A 19553-nucleotide genomic window follows, 5' to 3' on the forward strand; every position below is an offset into this window, starting at 1 on the left:
GGGAGAGGCCGAGAGCGGTGGCTGCGGCGGCGCGGGCCAATGGCGACGCGACAAGTGGCGGGGAAAGGTGGTCGGCGGCGGATCCGAGGAGAAGGGGGTTTAGGGGTAGGGGAAGACTAGGGTAGCCCATTTTTGGAAGGAAGGGGTGTATAAATAGGGTATGTGCTAGGGTTAGTGGGGTTTCTGGACCCTTCGATCGCGATCTCACGGTCCGGAACGGGGGGGGTTCAGGTGGGCTGCATGAGAGATTAGTGGGATGTAGGAAGAGAAGAGAGGTCAACCCGGCATGGGTTTCCGGAGACCGAAAACGTCCGACGAATAAACCGACAACAGTGTCGCTACGGATGGCGGTTGGGCAGTCAAACGCGCTCCGAATGCGACGAAACTTGACAGGCGCTCTGTCTACACTATAATAAGATCGCATGCCAAGTTTCGACCCATTCCGAGAACATTTCTCGGCCACTCACGAAACGAGGTAGAAGAGGGCGCCAGAGGACATAGGAGTGCCGGATCACAAAACGGACAACAGGGAAAATGCTCGGATGCATGAGACGAACACGTATGCAATGCAATGCACATGATGACATGGCAAAATGCAACTCGCAAGCAAAATACATGGCAATAACGACGAATAACTGGAAGACACCTGGCGCATCGGATCCGGGGCGTTACATTAAGAGACTGCTGCTTCCATTTAGCTAATAATTTCTTAAGATCATTTCTATCATTGCAAGCAAGAAGTTCCATAGCAGCTTTTTCATTCATGACATAACCCTTAGGAACAACAGGTAATACATAATCATTGGGGGAACGTTCATCATCACTATCATCAGTAATAGGATCTTCAGTAATATCATTCCCCTTAACTCTAGCAAGTTGTTCATCAAGAAATTCACCTAATGGCAAAGTAGTATCACGCACAGAAGTAATTTCATCATGCATAGAAGAAGTGGCATCATCAATAACATGCGACATATCAGAATTCATAGCAGTAGCAGGTTCAGGTGTCGCAAACTTACTCATAACAGAAGGAGAATCTAGTGCAGAGCTAGATGGCAGTTCCTTACCTCCCCTCGTAGTTGAGGGATAGATCTTGGTTTTAGCGTCTTTCAAGTTCTTCATAGTGATCAACAGATAAAAATCCCAAGTGACTCAGAGAATAGAGCTATGCTCCCCGGCAGCGGTGCTAGAAATTAGTCTTGATAACCCACAAGTGTAGGGGATCGCAACAGGTTTCGAGGGTGAAGTACAACCCAAATTTATTGATTCGACAAAAGGGGAGCCAAAGAATATTCTTGAGTATTAGCAGTTGAGTTGTCAATTCAACCACACCTGGATAACTTAGTATGTGCAGCAAAGTGTTTAGTAGCAAAAGTGGTATGATAATAATAGTGACGGTAGCAACAGTAAAGGTAAATGTTTTTGGGTTTTTGTAGTAGTTGTAACAGTAACAGTAACAACGGAAAAGTAAATAAGCGAAGAACAATATGTGAAAAGCTCGTAGGCAATGGATCAGTGATGGATAATTATGCCGGATGTGATTCCTCATGCAATAGTTATAACATAGGGTGATATAGAACTATCTCCAATTCATCAATGTAATGTAGGCATGTATTCCGTAAATAGTCATACGTGCTTATGGAAAAGAACTTGCATGACATCTTTTGTCCTACCCTCCCGTGTTCAGCGGGGTCCTTACGGAAACTAAGGGATATTAAGGCCTCCTTTCAATAGAGAACCGGACCAAAGCATTAACACATAGTGAATACATGAACTCCTCAAACTACGGTCATCACCGAGAAGTATCCCGATTATTGTCACTTCGGGGTTGTCGGATCATAACACATAATAGGTGACTATAGACTTGTAAGATAGGATCAGGAACACACATATATTCATGAAAACATAATAGGTTCAGATATGAAATCATGGCACTCGGGCCCTAGGGACAAGCATTAAGCATAGCAAAGTCATAGCAACATCAATCTCAGAACATAGTGGATACTAGGGATCAAACCCTAACAAAACTAACTTGATTACATGGTAAATCTCATCCAACCCATCACCGTCCAGTAAGCCTACGATGGAATTACTCACACACGGCGGTGAGCATCATGAAATTGGTGATGGAGGATGGTTGATGATGACGGCGGCGACGAATCCCCCTCTCCAGAGCCCCGAACGGACTCCAGATCAGCCCTCCCGAGAGAGATTAGGGCTTGGCGGCGGCTCCGTGTCGTGAAACGCGATGAAACTTTCTCCCTGGTTTTTTTCTCCCCAAGACAGTATATATGGAGTTGGAGTTGAGCTCGGAGGAGGTCCAGGGGGCCCACGAGATAGGAGGGCGCGCCCCCTGTCTCGTGGACAGCCCATGCCCCCCCCCCCCGACCTTGATTCTTTCGCCAAAAATTCTTATTAATTCTGAAAAGTGCCTCCGTGGATTTCTAGGACATTCCGAGAACTTTTCTTTTCTACACATAAAACAACATCATGGCAGTTCTGCTGAAAACAGCGTCAGTCCAGGTTAGTTTCATTCAAATCATGCAAGTTAGAGTCCAAAACAAGGGCAAAAGTGTTTGGAAAAGTAGATACATTGGAGACGTATCACACCGCCAGTTGACATGGTTGTCAGCTGCGGCGGCTCGCCCTGGATCATCATCATCGCTTGCATGGCATCTAGTCTACATGTCTATGTCTGCAGCTATCTTGTTCATTATTTGGTCGTGGAATAGGTTATCTTGGTTGTTATGAGCCTGGTCTAGCGGTGGTTCAGCCAGATCTGGCACATCCACCTACGTTTGACTCCTGTCCAGCCAGTGGGTGGTTTTGGTCATGGTTGTGTTATGGTTGTTCATTGGTCATTTGTCGGTGCTCAGGGTTTTACCTCACAACAACTCGGACACTAAAGGAAGTTCGTTTTGTGCTACTCATGGGGTGTGTCTTTGCCCTGCCCTCGTAGGTTGTAGGTCGTGATTGTATTCATCCCTAGTACATGTGTGCGCCCTCCTGCTCCCTCCAGTATGTGTGTCCATCCCGTGGTCCCCCTTCTACAGAATGGGTGGCGTAGGTTCAACATCATTTGGCTAGTGGCCTAATTTCTCAAAGATGTTTGCGCCTATGCTCATGCAAGTTGTTTAGCTCAAGGCTAGTGATGAATTTGTCCCTATGATGCTTTACCTTTAGTCGATGCCATTTTCATCATGATGGTTGTCGAGTTTGGTCGCATTGTTGCAGACTGGGTTTCAGGTTCTTGTAGTAGATGGTCCTTGCTTCCATGCCTTGTGTTGTACCTTTTGTCTAGTCTAGGTTGGGTTTGGTCATTCTAGCCACGATCACCGGTTCTTTGCTTGGTGATTCTCGTGGTGGCATTCGTCCACAACGAACTGACGGATGTATCGCTGCTCCACGAATTGGGATGGAAGTCATGGAGGCCTAACCATGATGCGACCCCCACCAAAATATGTCTAGAGAATTTTCTCTTGAAAAGAAGATTTATTAATGTTTCAGAATTGGAGTTGTGAAGCTTACAAACCCTACATTTGGGCTAACCTCTCTTTTGCAACCAATTGGCCATCAAAATACGTACCTAAATGACAAGCCAAGAATATAACTTGCTCTTGGGTGGCCCATGGCTTGCAAACAACAGGAGTCATTCTTGTGGATGTGATGCGGAGGAATTGCACGAGGAGGAAGAGTGCTCGCCTGAGGTTGGTGAGCTTTCAAAGAATCTTATCTGGCTTGCCAAGGATAAGCTGGGAGTTAAGAAATCCCACCCAAAGATTGTGAAATTGTTGTACACATATTCTAAAATAAATTTTGATACAATAATCTAGTAATCAATGTAGAAAAGTATATATAAAAGGTATTAAAATTCATCAGTCTGTATATGTAGTAGATAGACAGTTGTGCCAATTCATGCCTGGAGTTACTTGCGATTAATCATGGCCTCCTATCCTAGTAGTTAGTCCTAACATGATCTTCATTTTGGCTTCAGAAATCAAACAAGGGAAGCAACCCAGGATTAATCTCAAGGCAAGTAAGTTCACTAAGATTCAAGTAACTAATAGTTTCATTCAATAAAGTACACCAAATAATAGTAAGGAATACACAGTGTGTTACCATTATCCTTATTCTTTACTGTGTTCACTAATTGTAGGGCTATCTAGTCGGCAACCCAATTACAGACTCCATGTTTTATGATAACAATTTCCAAATACCGTATGCTCATGGTGTTGGAATTATATCTAGTCAAATATACGAGGTAATTCCACATTCACGCACATTCACCTATTGCAGTGGTAACAATTTTTTTCCTTCTCCTTTTTCAAAGGCAGCAGTGAGGAACTGTAAAGGACGCTATATAAGACCAAGGAATAAAATGTGTGCCATGGTCCTAAATACTATTGAAGATGTAAGATTCTTACTAGGTTCAAGAAAAATAATTATTACAGGCTACCATTTTATTTGTGTTAATTATATTGGTCCATGTATTAATTGCAACTCATTTCTGAAATTGAAAAAGAACACATCCTGGGTGTCAAATGTGAACACGATCTGTTAAGACATAGATTTCTGTCAGAAGAATACACCCAGCAAAGTGAGCTATCTACCCAACAACCTGCCATCAATTGTAATGTAGGTTACTCTTGTACTTACCCTAAACTAGTAACTTTATAGAAATGTTCTTTAGTTCAATTAATATTATGTTTCTATATTTATGTGATGTGAACTTTGCCTACAATTGCATTCTCATATGTAGGCATATCGTTACTACCTATCTGATATTTGGGCGAATATCGACTTCACCAGATATGCTCTTGGCGTAAAGCAGGTAACCAACCATATGACATATTTTCCCTTTGTAGTAGCTCAGAAAACTATATATACATGATTAAGTAGTTAGCATATGGCATATTTAATTTTCTTTGCGTCCATATCATGTCATTTGAATGAATTAATTAATTGCAACTACTAGTAGTTGCGCACATCGCTTATTGGATTTGACAACCTTAGTGCATGTTAGCTTTTGCCATGTTTATGGTAGTCCAACTGTCATGTCGAATTAATGCTGGTTTAGCGGGCCTTTCTGTTGAAATATATTGTCCGTCTCTCAACATCGGTTTAGAATTTTGGCTAAATTGGATATAGCATGAATTAAATATTGTATCAGAGCCAACTGGTCTCAAGTTCAAGACCCTACCAGTGCGGTATTAAAATATATATTATGTGGCCTACATCGATCCCATGTCCAAGGACTAAAATGTCTAGATGTGAGGGGGAGTATTGAAATATGTTGTCCTCTCTCCATCAATTCAGACTTGAGGATGGATTGGCTTGAGCAGGTATTCAATACTTTCGGCGCAATTCAGGCAAGAACATTGAGTAAGGGGGTGTTTGGTTCAGGGACTTTTTAGTCCCAGAGACTAGAAAAAGTCCCTAAAAAGTCCCTAGGAACCAAACGGGAGGGACTTTTTCTACAGGGACTAGAAAAAGACTCTACTAGAGAGTCTTTTTTGATTAGTCCCTGGGACTAGAAAAAGTCCTAGGACTTCTGAACCAAACACCCCCTAAATTGTCCTAGAATTGAGTAAAAATTTTATTTCACATCGTTCTAGTTCGGACTCATAAAAATAAATGATGCTTTGACAATAGGGGAACTTCTAGGTATTGGGAGTAGACACCTGAGCACCACCTTAACCTTTGCATAGATAATTGTTGTAGGATCTCCAAACATCCAATCATTGTTGACTCGTTGACTTTTTGCATCCATCTAGGGAACAATTGGAGAGTTTAAGAGATGCAGAAAAGGTATGCCCTATTCATTTGATGCCCCGAGCAGCATAGAGTACCATTTCAACCTCACAAGAAGGGGCTACCGTGCACTTGTGTTCAGGTGTGATTTTTCTCTGCTTTGTATTTACATGTGTTGATTGAAACTTGATCTGCATCTTGAAATAATGACCTCTAAATGCAGCGGGGACCATGATATGTGGATTCCATTTTTGAGCACACATGCATGGATTAGATCCTTCAACTTCTCGATAGTTGATGACTGGAGAGCATGGCATCTCGGTGGTCAGGCGGGAGGGTAAATTTGTCTATGTATATAAGTATTATCATTCATAAGAAGAGTAATCTAATATTTCTATTTATTTTAGTGCCCCACACACTAGGATGTAGAGTAGTTTTAACATAGACCAGAAAAGGTTCACATCAATAGAGCAAATGAATTCGTGAAAAGATGTACATGCTTGATATTTCAAACTTTTTTGTTATGTTGTCTTTGGTGTAGATTTACAATCACATACGCCAACCATATGACATTTGCGACATTAAAGGTACATTATCTTGTATTTTCCATTCCATGATATAAAGTTATTGCTAGGATTGGATAGAAGAAACAATGTGATGCTGCAATAATTATTGTTTCATTGCTTACACAGGGTGGTGGGCACTCAGCCATAGAATATCGACCTAAGTGTTAGATAATAACGAGAATAAACGAGACAAAGAGACACAGGGATTTAACGTGGAAACCCTTGCGGGAGAAAACCACGGACGCACGAAGGCGCAATCACTATGATGGAGGAGTATTACAAGCACGAGACGACATACCGTCTGAGGTGCGACTACATGGGGTATATAAGAGGGCAATACATGAGAGTCCTTGGAGGACAAGTAAACGAGTTGTACTCGTACGCGTCGACGTCAACACAATGCCCATACCGGTTGTACTACGTCTAGTCAACCAGGTACTAGAATTTGGATCACAATTTAACAATCTCCACCTTGAGCCATATTCCCTCCAGTAGTCGAAGAAAGTGAATAACTCCATCCAAATCAGCATAAACACCTTGTGCGTCAAAGTCCATAGGACTAGTGAGAAATACCAACTAAGCCTGAGCAAAGCTCAAACTTATTAGTAGGAACTGGCTTTGTCATCATATCAGCAGGATTATCATGAGTACTTATCTTGCATACCTTCAAATTGCCTTCAGCAACAACATCTCGAATATAATGGAATCTGACATCAATATGCTTTGTCCTCTCATGATACATTGGATTCTTTGTAAGATATATGGCACTTTGACTATCAGAAAATATGGTAGGGCAAGATGAATCTCCACAAAGCTCAGTGTACAAACCTCTCAACCAGATAGCTTCTTTGCATGCCTCAGAAATAGCCATATACTCGGCATCAGTAGTGGAACAGGCCATAATAGACTGCAAAGTTGTTCTCCAACTCACAGCACAACCACCAATGGTGAAAACATAACCTGTGAGCGATCCTCTCTTATCCAAATCACCAGCAAAATCAGAATCAACAAATCCAACAAGTCCATCTCTAGTTTTCCCAAACTGTAAATAAGCATTAGAAGTACCTCGCAGGTATCTGAAAATCCACTAAACTGCTTTCCAATGCTCTTTTCCAGGATTAGCCATGTATCTACTGACAACACTCAATGCATATGATAAATCCGGACGAGAACAAACCATGGCATACATAAGTGAACCAACTGCACTCGAATAGGGAACTCTAGACATGTACTCAATATCTGCATCTGACTTAGGACATAAAGCTGATGATAATTTGAAGTGTGCAGCTAACGGAGTACTCACCGGCTTGGCATTATGCATATTAAAATGACGAAGAACTTTATCAATATATCCCTTCTAACTTAGATATACTTTTCTAGACGGTCTATTTCTGGATATTTCCATGCCAAGTATTTTCTTTGCTGCACCCAAATCCTTCATCTCAAATTCATTACTCAATTGCTTCTTTAGTTCATCAATATCTGACATACTCTTTGCAGCAATAAGCATATCATCAACATAAAGGAGCAAATAAATAGTTGAACCATTGACAGTTTTCAAATAAACACAACTATCATAATTAGACCTTTTGAAACCTTGAGAGAGCATAAAGGTGTCAAATCTCTTGTACCACTGTCTAGGGGATTGCTTCAATCCATAAAGAGATTTCTTTAACTTACAGACAAGCTTTTCTTTTCCAGGAATAACAAAACCTTCAGGTTGTTCCATATAAATATCCTCTTCTAATTCTCCATGTAAAAATGCAGTTTTAACACCCAATTGTTCAAGCTCAAGATCATGCATGGCAACAATACTGAGTAAAGTGTGAATAGAGCTATGCTTCACAACAGGAGAAAAGACTTCGTTATAGTCAATACCTGGAATCTGGCTATAACCTTTAGCAACTAACCTTGCTTTATATCTTGTCTCATCATTAGGAGAAACACCTTCTTTCCTCTTGAAAACCCACTTGCAACGAATAGGTTTCTTCTCTCTAGGAAATTTTACTAAATCCCAAGTGCCATTCTTTTCAAGTGATTCCATCTCATCATGCATAGCGGTCATCCACTTATTACTATCACCATAAATAATAGCCTCGGAATATGAAGAAGGCTCAGCATTACCTTCAATTTCTTCTGCAACAGATAAAGCAAAAGAAACGATATTGCACTCTTCAATTAACCTGTTAGGTTTATTAATACCCCGTCTAACTCTGTCACGTGCAAGATTCCAACTAGGTGGAACAATAGGCTGATTTGGAGTGGGAGTGACATGATCATCATTAACGACGGGTTCATCATGTGCATCAAAAATTTCATTACCAGATGTATCACCTGAATCAATAACATGCTCCACCTGAACAGTAGGCTGCTGAATAGTAGGCTGTTGTTCACTCTCAACGGGAACATTAGTAGATGAAACATCATGTAACATAGCAGATTCATTAAAGATAACATTTCTGCTAATAACAACCTTCTGGGTTTCAGGATTCCACAATTTAAAACCTTTAACACCAGACTTATAACCAAAAAAGATGCACTTAACAGCCCTAGGCTCCAACTTTCCATTATCAACATGAGCATAAGCAGTGCAACCAAAAACTCTCAACTGTGAATAATCAGCAGGTGAACCAGACCATACCTCAATTGGAGTTTTCTTATTAAGAGAAATAGATGGTGAATGATTAATGAGATAACAAGCAGTGGAAGCGGCCTCAGCCCAAAAACGCCTATGCAAACCTGCATTGGACAACATGCAACGGGCTCTGGAAATAATGGTCCTGTTCATACGCTCAGCAACACCGTTTTGTTGAGGAGTATAAGGAACAGTGTAATGTCTGACAATGCCTTCAGACTTGCAATAATTCTTAAATTGCTTAGAACAGAATTCCATACCATTATCAGTGCGAAGTATCTTTACCTTCTTTTCAGTTTGTCTTTCAATCATAATCTTCCACTCCTTAAATGCTGAGAATGCTTCATATTTATGCTTCAAGAAATAAGGCCAAACTTTTCTTGAATAATCATCAATAATAGTCAGCATGTAACTTGCACCACCTAATGACTTCTTGCGAGATGGTCCCCATAAATCAGAATGCACATAATCAAGAATACCTTCAGTTGTATGGTTCGAAGTATTGAACTTCACCCTCTTGTGCTTGCCGAAGATACAATGCTCACAAAATTTCAATTTACCAGGTTCATATCCATCAAGGAGACCTCTCTTGTTTAACTCTGCTAAACCAAGTTCACTCATATGTCCAAGACGCATATGCCAAAGGTTAGCAGCATCACAATCAGAATTCTTTGAAACAACTGGAGTAGCGTTACCTGAAATGGTAGAACCTCGAAGGTAATAAAGACCATTGGTCGAACTTAAATCACCTTTCATCACAATAAGGGAACCTTTGGTGACTTTCAAAACACTATCTCCACCTGAATACTTGTACCCCTTTGCATCAAGGGCACTCATAGAAATAAGATTTCTCTTCATCTTCGGAATATACCGAACATCTGTCAAAGTTCTGATTATGCCATCAAACATCTTGATTCGAATAGAACCTATGCCTTCAATCTTGCATGGTGAATTATCAAAACCCAAAACGGAACCAGCAGCGGTAGTGGAATCAAAAGTATTAAACCAATCTCTATGCGGGCACATATGGAAAGTACATGCAGTGTCAAGTACCCATTCATCATTGGTCTCAGCACATCCAGCAATAACGACAAGAGCATCATCGGAACTATCATCACGAGCAACGTTAGCAGAATTTTCACCTTGTTTGTTACCTTTCCTCTTTTCTTTATTCTGCAACTTGAAACACTCTGAGATGTCATGCCCGTCTCTCCTGCAATATCTGCAATACTTCTTGTCTCTGGATTGCGACCGGCCCATGTGGCCGTTCTTACTTTTGCCTTTGTTTCCATTATTGGAGTTCTTCTCCTTTGTCCTGCCACGAACAGATAATCCCTCTGCTTGGGATGAACTTGAACCATCATGAGGCACCATTAGTTTCATCTTCTCCTTAGAGTTCAAAGCTTCATAAACTTCATTAAGTGTGAGAGTATCACGACTGTATAATATGGTGTCTCGAAAATTGGTATAAGAACTCGGCAGTGAACAAAGTAACATTAAAGCAGTATCTTCCTCTTCATACTTAACCTCCATTGCAGCTAGATCAGATATGATCTCTTTAAATTCTGAAATATGATTCAAAACATTACCTCCCTCGGGTAACCTGTGCAGGAATAATTTTTGCTTCAGATGCATCTTGCTGGTGAGATCTTTAGTCATGCAAATCCCTTCCAGCTTTAACCATAGAGCGGCGGCAGTTTTCTCGCTCAAAACTTCCTACAAAATATTACTATACAAATGGAGTTGAATTTTTGACAAAGCCTTACGATCAATTCTTTTCTCCTCATCAGTCCAGTCCTGAATTCTGTTCTTTCCAAAACTATCCAGTGCTACATCATAATTGGACTGTGCCAACAACGCCCGCATCTTGACTTGCCATAGGGTAAACCTTGTGTCACGGTCCAGCAACGAAAGATCGTACTTCATGGGTGCCATGAGTCGATAAAACTGGATAGACGCTGGGTGTGGACGTAGCAGAAGAAGTTGAATATCAGTTGAATATCTGATCTAGTACTCAATTAGTACTAGTCTTCGTCACGTACTAGTGCTGGTAGTACCAGTACTTGATCGGCTTCATGTCAAGGAAAAAGGTAGCAGCAGTGGATGAATCCCTCGGGATTTGAAGTGGCTCCGTTCCTGGCGCTTTATACAGGAGCAAGGAGACCACCCTTCGTCTCGGCGGATCGGACAAGTGCACGCCTTTTCAGGGTGACACAACAGCGCAAATAGATCTCCAGTCGGACTCGGTGGATCACGGCTGCAGCGGAATAAATCGATCTGACTTTCAATGGATGGATCGCCAGGTCGCGTCGGGGGCGGCGCACACAGTCTTGCGATGGCTCAGCATTGGCCGGATAATAAGCCTCTGTGATGTGTCATACTTGCCATGTTGGGTTCATTGGGGTTTTCCATGTACAATAAAAGTCTTAACCTCAAACAACTATTTTTCAAATGATGGACTAGTTTTATACGGCACACTCATTGCCAAAAAAAGAATATTTCACGAAAGTGTTCCTTTTACTCCCTCCGTTTTTATTTAATTCGCGTATTAGCTTTGGTCAAAATCAAGCTTTGTAAACTTTGACAAAGTTTATAAACAAAAATATTAGCATATACAATGACAAATCTATACCATTAGATTCATTATTAAATGTACTTTCACATAATATAGATTTGCTATGGTAAATGTTTGTATTGTTTTCTATAAACTTGATCAAACTTTACAAAGTTTGACTTCAGTAAAATCTAATATGCGAAGTAAATGAAAACGGAGGGAATATATGTGATCATTGCAAGAAATAATACTATGTTGATCACTAAACACTAAATAACGCTGCTATGTAGTGGTGCCACCTTAATCCAGTTGGCTGATTACCTCGTGTTAGCGAATTTGTGTGCTAGCGTCTCCCGACCCGTGCGTGACAGAGAGAGTGGCAACAAACCATGATTTCATGGCTTGGGCTTGGGCTTAGATGGACCATTTCTACTTAATAGTGTCATGCGGCAACATCTTCCACCCTAATCTACCCTAAAAAAAATCTTCCACCCTAATCATTCAAATGCAAGTAAAAAGATGGTCCTCAACCAAAAAAACCTTTAGTTTTGAAGCCAAATTTTGCCAAAATGCCAACAAAAAAACACAGAGGCAATAACATAGTGATTACTCTTGCATATTTAGAAGGCAATTCCGCCCACATAATAAAATTGAGGCAAAATATAGGTAATCCTTTTTGTGAAAATGAACCAAATATATTGTAGAGGTTCACCAAAAATACAAAGCATCTCCAACATGATAAAAAATACATTGAGGTCCCTGGACCATATACCTGGCCATGGAAAACCCAGCCAGGGCGGCCCAGCCCGACCCGACCCGAAATAGCCCGACCTGTCCCGGCCCGGTCTTGCCCACAGGTCGGGCATGGGCTTAAGTTTTGAGCCGAAAGGCTAGGTTGGGCCGGGCCTGGGCTTTGCATTTGTGTGTTTTAGGGAAGAGGCCTGAAGGGTTTTCCACAAACGGGTCGGGCTTGGGCCTGAAATCTAGGCCCGGAGGCCAGGCCTAGACCTAGCTTTTCTGTTGCGGGCTTTTTAGGCCCGGTCTGGCCTGACTTATGGCCAGGTATGATGTACCACCAAACGACAAATATCATCGCTAGGCCGCCGGCGTCACTCACCTATGGAGTGGGTCTGACCTTGTTGATGATAGCCAGAAATTTTTCATGCACATGCCTCTAAGGCTCAGGGCCATGGAGCCGCAATCATGATCGTTGAAGCCTTGAATCCATCTGAAGTGACACCAGAACTAGTCATCGCGCAGACACGACGAGAAACCCCAACATCACGTCCTCACCACCCTAAGGAGTGCCAGGAATATATATTGGAGCTCCGTCGACTCCGTTCAGACAGACAAACTTTAGAAGGATCGAAATTCAGAAGACCAACTCGAAGAAGAAGCGTTGCCAACCGTTTATTTTTACGGAAAACCGTAAGGGCCAGTGACAAAACATAAAATACTAGGAACTCTAAAATCTAAACCAATGGATTGCCCTCCATAAAGAAATATAAGATCGTTTAGATGACATGATCTTATTTATTTTTACGGATCAAAGGAACCGAACCGAACCATGAACTTGCTAACAGTTGTGCTACTAAGGAATGCTCCGATTGCAAAGATCCGGCTGGTGGCTGCATCGGTCCTGCGCCCGATTTCTCCGTTGCTGCCAGCGTGCCAGCCGGCTTTGCCATCACAAGAACTGGTGCACACGACATCTCCGTTCAGTCCAGGTACGGGTCCAGTTTGCTTGTACTACCAACGTTCAATCGACCAGAGTATGCCGTTAAAACCGCCATCCCTTGCACAGCACTCACTCCTGCTGGCTGCTAGTGTCTATTCCCTTCAGAAATGCAAAAGGGCAGCTGTTGTGCTCTACTCTGCTGGACACCACCGCCAATGATGGGAGCCAGACTAGAAAAGCGGAAACAGCTCAGGCACGCACAACACCAGTGACCGGAGGTGCAAAATGTCGGGGAAGAGAGATACAGTCATGATCAAACACACAAGGAACAGGCGAGGTACCCAGGCCAGGATCATATTCCCCTTCTTCCAGCCTTTACTTACACCGATAGGTCCATACTCGCATTAATATTTTACACCCAGGATCGAATTCACCATCCTTTCCTTACAATTTTCCACTATGTATGCTAGTACATGAGAAGAAAAAAAAGCAACTAACAAACGAGCTCACCGGCGAACGAATGAAGGGTAGAAATTCTGCAGTGGACAAATCTGAGGGGGGCAAAGGAAACAACACCAGCGAGGAGCCATCATCCCTCTTTGATTCTTCGGTGCCGGATGCAAAAGCAAATTCTTCACGCCCCCAACACTTGGTTCGCCCTTTTACGCAAAGCAACAGCCAAACAAGTCCTGCAGGTCGCTCGCTCAATCACGGCGCTCCGACCATACTTCTCTTAGGAGCTCGTATCTTACATTTGCCACGGCGCCTTCTTGGCGAGTACTGAAATGTGCGACCCCGTCACAAGGCGAGGGCAGAGAGCTCCGATCGTAGAGGGACATCAAGGGGGAGCCTAGGTCGTCCAGATCGTCGTCGCTGGTGTACCCCCTCCTCTGGACCATCGAGGCCCTTTGATGCACCTCTCCGGTGCCACTGGTGTTTGCCACTTTCTCTGCTACATCCTCCGATGAAGGGGCGCGGTACGCAACGGCAGCAGCAGTGCACGGGAATGTACTGATCAGATTTTTCTCTGTGAAGCGCTCAAGCAAGCTCTGCACGGCATGAGTGACAAAATTCAGTATGGTGTATAGTTACCTCCATGACATTTTGTGTGCGCTACGACGTAAGGGGTTCGTTCAACTTCAGCAAGAGAGGCCATACCTCAGAATTCAGCTCCTCCAGAACTAAACCAGGAACAGGATCAGGGCAGAACTCGTCCGGAGTGAAGTTGCAGAGTATCCTTGTTACTAGTGGAAGGCCAATCGACGGGCAGACCTGACATAAAATTCAAAACTTCAACTACACCACATCTGATAGTTAAATACTCCCTCCGTTTGTTTTTACAAGACGTTTCAGACAGGTTGCTTTGTACTGTTTTAAACAATGTCTGAATGTCTAGAACGTCTTATAAAAATGAACAGAGGTAGTAGAAGATAAAATCATAACAGTTTTGCATCTTGTATCTTGGGAGTCATGCACGGTCACAGACCTCTTTCCTGATGGACTTCTCAAGAAGCATGTCCTTCGGGAGCATGAGAAGATCACTCAACTCATTGAGCAGCTTAAAAGAATTGGATTCAGCTCCATCTCTTCTTACATCACCATTTCCTCCTGCGCCTTGGCCATCCTTGTGAGAGTCATCACCGTCCATGCCAAGCATATCCGTCAACAATCTGGACCAGCTTCCAACCTGAGGAGTCATTTCACGTGTCAACATTTAATGGTAGAATTTGTTTGGAAGGAGTGAACTAAGGTCGTCAAAATGCCCTATTCTAGTTTGTTCTTCGTGGAATTGAAAGCATCAAACCAAAACAATGTGGTTTCACTCTAAGAAAATATAGCCCCTGTGCTCTTTAGGTACATACTGCATTCTTCAGCTGTGCGCCTGATCCAAAGCTTAAGTTGCCAGCTGGAATTGGCAGAACCCTGGAGTCAAGAATCGGATCGGATATTGGATCAGATGGTATCTCATTCTCTGATTCACGGAGGATGGCATTAAATAAAGCCACGTCTAAACGGGCTACACATTGCTCCATCACCTGATGATAACAGAACAGCTCATAAACACGTTTCAAAAGAATATTATTCTTTTCAAATGATGAAAGGAAACTTACAGCTTACCAGTTTGGCCAATACTGGTAAGCAGCCACACTCATGTCCACCAGCACGAAGAGGGCATATTCTGCTGAACGCATCACAAAATGCAGTCTTCCAAAGATCAATAGAAAAAGTGGTTTGATGCTGATCAGCCAAAGAATGCCCTAACGGTTTCTCAATGCTTGGCGTCGATGAATCCTCAACAGGAGTTTGCATACGGGGTGTCAGTGCCTAGGAAGAGAAATACCGATCAGAATATTGACATACTGTATTGAAAATACTTTCCTAGTCATGTTTTACAACTAGCAGGTCAAATTTACGGTTCTGAAAAAATTGCCAGGATAAAATGAGGTGAACCTTACCTGCCACCACACAGACTCAACAATCCGAGAAAAGATCCAAGATTCAATCTTCTCTAATGCAGCCAAGACAGTGCCAGTTTGCTGCCAATCATCCGGAAACTGCATGATAGTAGGTCTAGCCTGCTTGCCACTGGAATTCATTTTCCATCGCATTGGCGGGGAATTCTTGTAAAGCTTTTTTGCATTACTGTTTCTGTTTGTAGTGAAAGCATTCATAACTGCAGGTGATTGGCTTGAAACGCCAAAGGTTTGTGCAATGATCTCTCGTAGGACAATTGTGTTCGATAACCAGAATGTCAACCTACATCAAAATTAAATTCTTAAATCAAATTAGCAGGAGTTAATACTCACGGCCATGTGCAGAATAAAGTTAAGGCATACTATGACCCGTTTATTTACCTTGAAACATCATTGCCACAAGACTTTGCTACAAGCACAAGCCCAGAAACAGAGTTTTTTGCAACAGAAGCTTTCTTATCTGGGGACCAAAACTTTGATGCATGGATATATAACCTAGACAGACGCCGAGCTGGCGTATGCAGCTTATGTGATGAACATCCGTGCTCTGGCATAATAGAGTAGAGAGAAACCTCAAGGGCAGCAACTTCACGAAGCTCTTGCTCCAGCTTTTCAATTTTTGATTCTAATTCCTCAATCTTCTCATCATTCTTTTCATATGCTACTGAGTTGTCATCATCAAGTATGTTCTGTTCAGTATCAGCAATTTCATCGTCAGTGCCAGTACTTTGATCACATTTCGGAGCTTCGTCTAAGACATCAATTTCCTTTGCTTCTTCAATGGCTGTATCACTGGTCTCTACACCCTCAACACCCTTATCATCAGTCGCTATAACCTCAATGGCCTTATCATCAGTCGCTACGCCCTCAATGGCCTTATCTTCAGTTGCTACGCCCTCAATGGCCTTATCATCAGTCTCTACACCCTCAATGGCCTTATCATCAGCAGATGTGCCCTCGGTGGCCTTATTATCATCGGCCCTGCCCTCGGTGGACTTATCATCGGTGGCTCTGCCCTCAATAGCTTTATCATTTGTTTCCTCAGACACATCAGATGAAGGACAAGAAGTAACTTCCACAGTTTCTGGCCTTTGAACTTCAACAGTTTTAACACCATTAGCCACTTTGCTTGGCTTCGGTGCTTTGTTCGGACTATTGTTTGGTGAAATATATTGCAGCTTCTTGTTGACTAGACGAGTGGAATTAGTTCTGGCCAGACGTGGGCTGTTTGGCTTGGTGTCCTTTTTTGCTAGCTTCTTCGGAACCCTTGAGACTCTTTTCGCTTTAGTATCTTCATTGCTGTTAGACTCACCTTGAGATGAAAAGGAGTCTCTAGCTGCTTCATAGTCTGATTCAGCTTCCTTCCCTAGTTTAGCATCTCGTTCCACTTCCACATCAGTTGATTGGTCATTTCTCTCTTCCCCGTTCTCCCTAGCACCCATTTGAGTGTACTAGAAACTTGATACCTAGACAGAACATTAACAAAGTTAGTAACATGAGCAAATGCCTAGCAGCTTGAGTGAGCAATAGGCATGATAGAGAAAGTGACATCCAGGAAGGGCCATCATGATGATTATGCCATGGCAAGGGGCACATGGAAAACGATTGCATATAACGAGCTTTAACTGAAAAAAAATGTGAAATTTGTGTAGACCTGTGCAGACAGTGCAGTAGAATTTCAGAGCAAACAAGTAACCTCCACTGTACTCAACATAAAATGCAGATTTCAGTAAGGCATTCACTTGACTAACTCATTTGTTACCGACTAGCATAATAAGAAGCAAATATTCATGCCGTAAAAGTGTAAAAGAAACTGGATCAAACAGCTAGTACTCTCTATCAAGCCTCGAGATCTGGACAGCTAGGCAAAACACACACCAAAAGACACATCTAACCAACAAAATTAGGGGGTGTTTGGTTCAGGGACTTTTTAGTCCCAGAGACTAGAAAAAGTCCCTAAAAAGTCCCTAGGAACCAAACGGGAGGGACTTTTTCTACAAGGACTAGAAAACGACTCTACTAGAGAGTCTTTTTTGATTAGTCCCTGGGACTAGAAAAAGTCCTAGGACTTCTCAACCAAACACCCCCTTAATGCCCAACAGCAACAAGAGATTTCAGTACAGGTAATGTGTCTCCTAGTGCAATTCACTTGAGGGGGAAGGAGGTGGTTGGGAGGCACATGGCGGTGGGGCGCGGTGAGGTTGTACGACCGTTGGACTGGATTGCATTGGATGGAGAATGAGGTCCCAACTCCCAATTGGACACAAAGCTGTACCGAAATTGGACTACAGGGGAGATCTGACAAGCTGCACCAGATGTAAACTCGGCACTGTCGAAGTACTTGACTCTAAAGAACAATGGACGCGTCCTAGTCGTTGCCCGGAATTTCCAGCCACCAGGCGAAGCAAGAGAGTATGCAAGTGCACTACTCCGATCCATATGGTTGCAAGCAAACGGCCACGGGAATCCACCACGAAGAAGTTCAAGAATGTCCAGAGAAAAAATACAGTATCAGATAGCTGACTAACTGAATTTTACGAATGGACAGAGATTTTTTTTTTTCTATCAGATATCTGACCAACTGAATTTCACAAATGCGGACAACGGGATGCACCAACGGAACCTAAATCCGTATTCAAGATGCCTGGCCTAACGGAGCTCACCAGATGAGGTAGCTGCCATGGAAATTACACACCCGTTACAGGAACAAGAGCAAGAACATGGAAGAAGGAATGCCGGATCCCTTGCTACAGTCACATCGACAGAACTGGTAGCTAGTACGAAGAGGAAAGAAGAAAAGAAGAACCAATGCAGCAAAAGGAAATCTAGAATCGAGCACTTCGGGAAACTCCCCACAGCGCAGCAGCAAGGGATTCGGGGATGGGTTTTGTGGAGGGGAACAGAGCGGCGGTGCTCACCGGGGTTCTTCTTCTTGCAGTGGCCGCCTCGGCCCCTGCGACGCGAGCGGGAGCGGGAGCCGCGAAACCAAACCAAACCGAGCGGTTGCTCCCTCCTCTGTGTCTTTTTCTAATAAAAAGGGCTTAATGCCCGAGCGGCACCGGGTGCCTCGCCGCGGGGTTGCAGGGGCGGCGCAGGAGCCTCGACTGTGCGCGGCGCGGAATGTTTGTGGGGGGTGGCGGCCGGCGTGGGAGGAGGACTGGAGGAGAGGGGACGGCGCACGCGGCCAGCGGTCACTTGCAGGGGCGATGATGCTGCGGCCAGGGGAGGGGGTGTCACAGGCGTGCAGCGCGTGGGGGTTGCGGTGGTGCGTTTGGGCTGGCGCCTGACGCTGCTCTCATATCACACGACGCGCGCTTCGAGGCCTGCCGATCGGGTCGCTTCACCGCGCGGTGTAGTTAAGCGACCGCTTTCCGCCGGTCTTTTTCTTTTTCAGGGCTGTTTGATAGCTTTTTATTAGTAACACAGTACAACATAAAAACGCGCATATACTCATTCCTATAAACGCAAACAGGCACACCCTGTCACTATGAGCACCTTCTAAAGACTGAGTCGTCATATCATCTTGAGATTTTACAAAGTCATCGTAAGCGTCTCGTAGTCGACGGGAACGTCTTCTCCCACTGAACCCGCATCGCCGAAAATTCTGAAATAAATTCAGGAAAAATGCGAGCATCAAAACTTAAACCCTGATGGGCCGGGGATAACACTGTCATTCTAACCATCCAACTATTCTTAAAAAAAATATTGTGGTCTTAGTTTTACCCTAGGGGATCTTTGATCTTAGTTTACTATATGCATACTGAACATATTCCGTCTGAATGTCATCACATGGTAGTATATCTGGCCATCTGTCGGGCCGGGCCAGGATTACTGAAGCCCGATGCAAAAAAACCTGGCCCGAGCCCTACCCGGCTGTCGGGCCTAAAAATCAGGC

General features: G+C 43.3%; 1 protein-coding gene and 1 pseudogene across 1 annotated transcript; one reads left to right on the forward strand and one right to left on the reverse strand.

Moving 5' to 3' along the window:
• Nucleotides 1-6485, forward strand: part of LOC119309742 — a 41158-nt pseudogene extending 34673 nt beyond the window's left edge.
• A 7014-nt stretch (nucleotides 6486-13499) lies between these two features.
• Nucleotides 13500-18940, reverse strand: LOC119310817. Its single transcript, XM_037586434.1, has 8 exons — nucleotides 18577-18940; nucleotides 16040-17124; nucleotides 15641-15941; nucleotides 15303-15509; nucleotides 15047-15220; nucleotides 14671-14871; nucleotides 14343-14456; nucleotides 13500-14233 (listed from the first exon to the last, which is right to left on the reverse strand). The coding sequence occupies exons 2-8, from the start codon at nucleotides 17098-17100 to the stop codon at nucleotides 13889-13891; spliced, it is 2403 nt and encodes an 800-aa protein (XP_037442331.1). The 5' UTR covers nucleotides 17101-17124; nucleotides 18577-18940; the 3' UTR covers nucleotides 13500-13888.
• Between the last annotated feature and the right edge of the window lie 613 nt (nucleotides 18941-19553).

The sequence above is a fragment of the Triticum dicoccoides genome, chromosome 5B (assembly GCF_002162155.2).
Source record: "Triticum dicoccoides isolate Atlit2015 ecotype Zavitan chromosome 5B, WEW_v2.0, whole genome shotgun sequence".
Taxonomy (NCBI): domain Eukaryota; kingdom Viridiplantae; phylum Streptophyta; class Magnoliopsida; order Poales; family Poaceae; genus Triticum; species Triticum dicoccoides.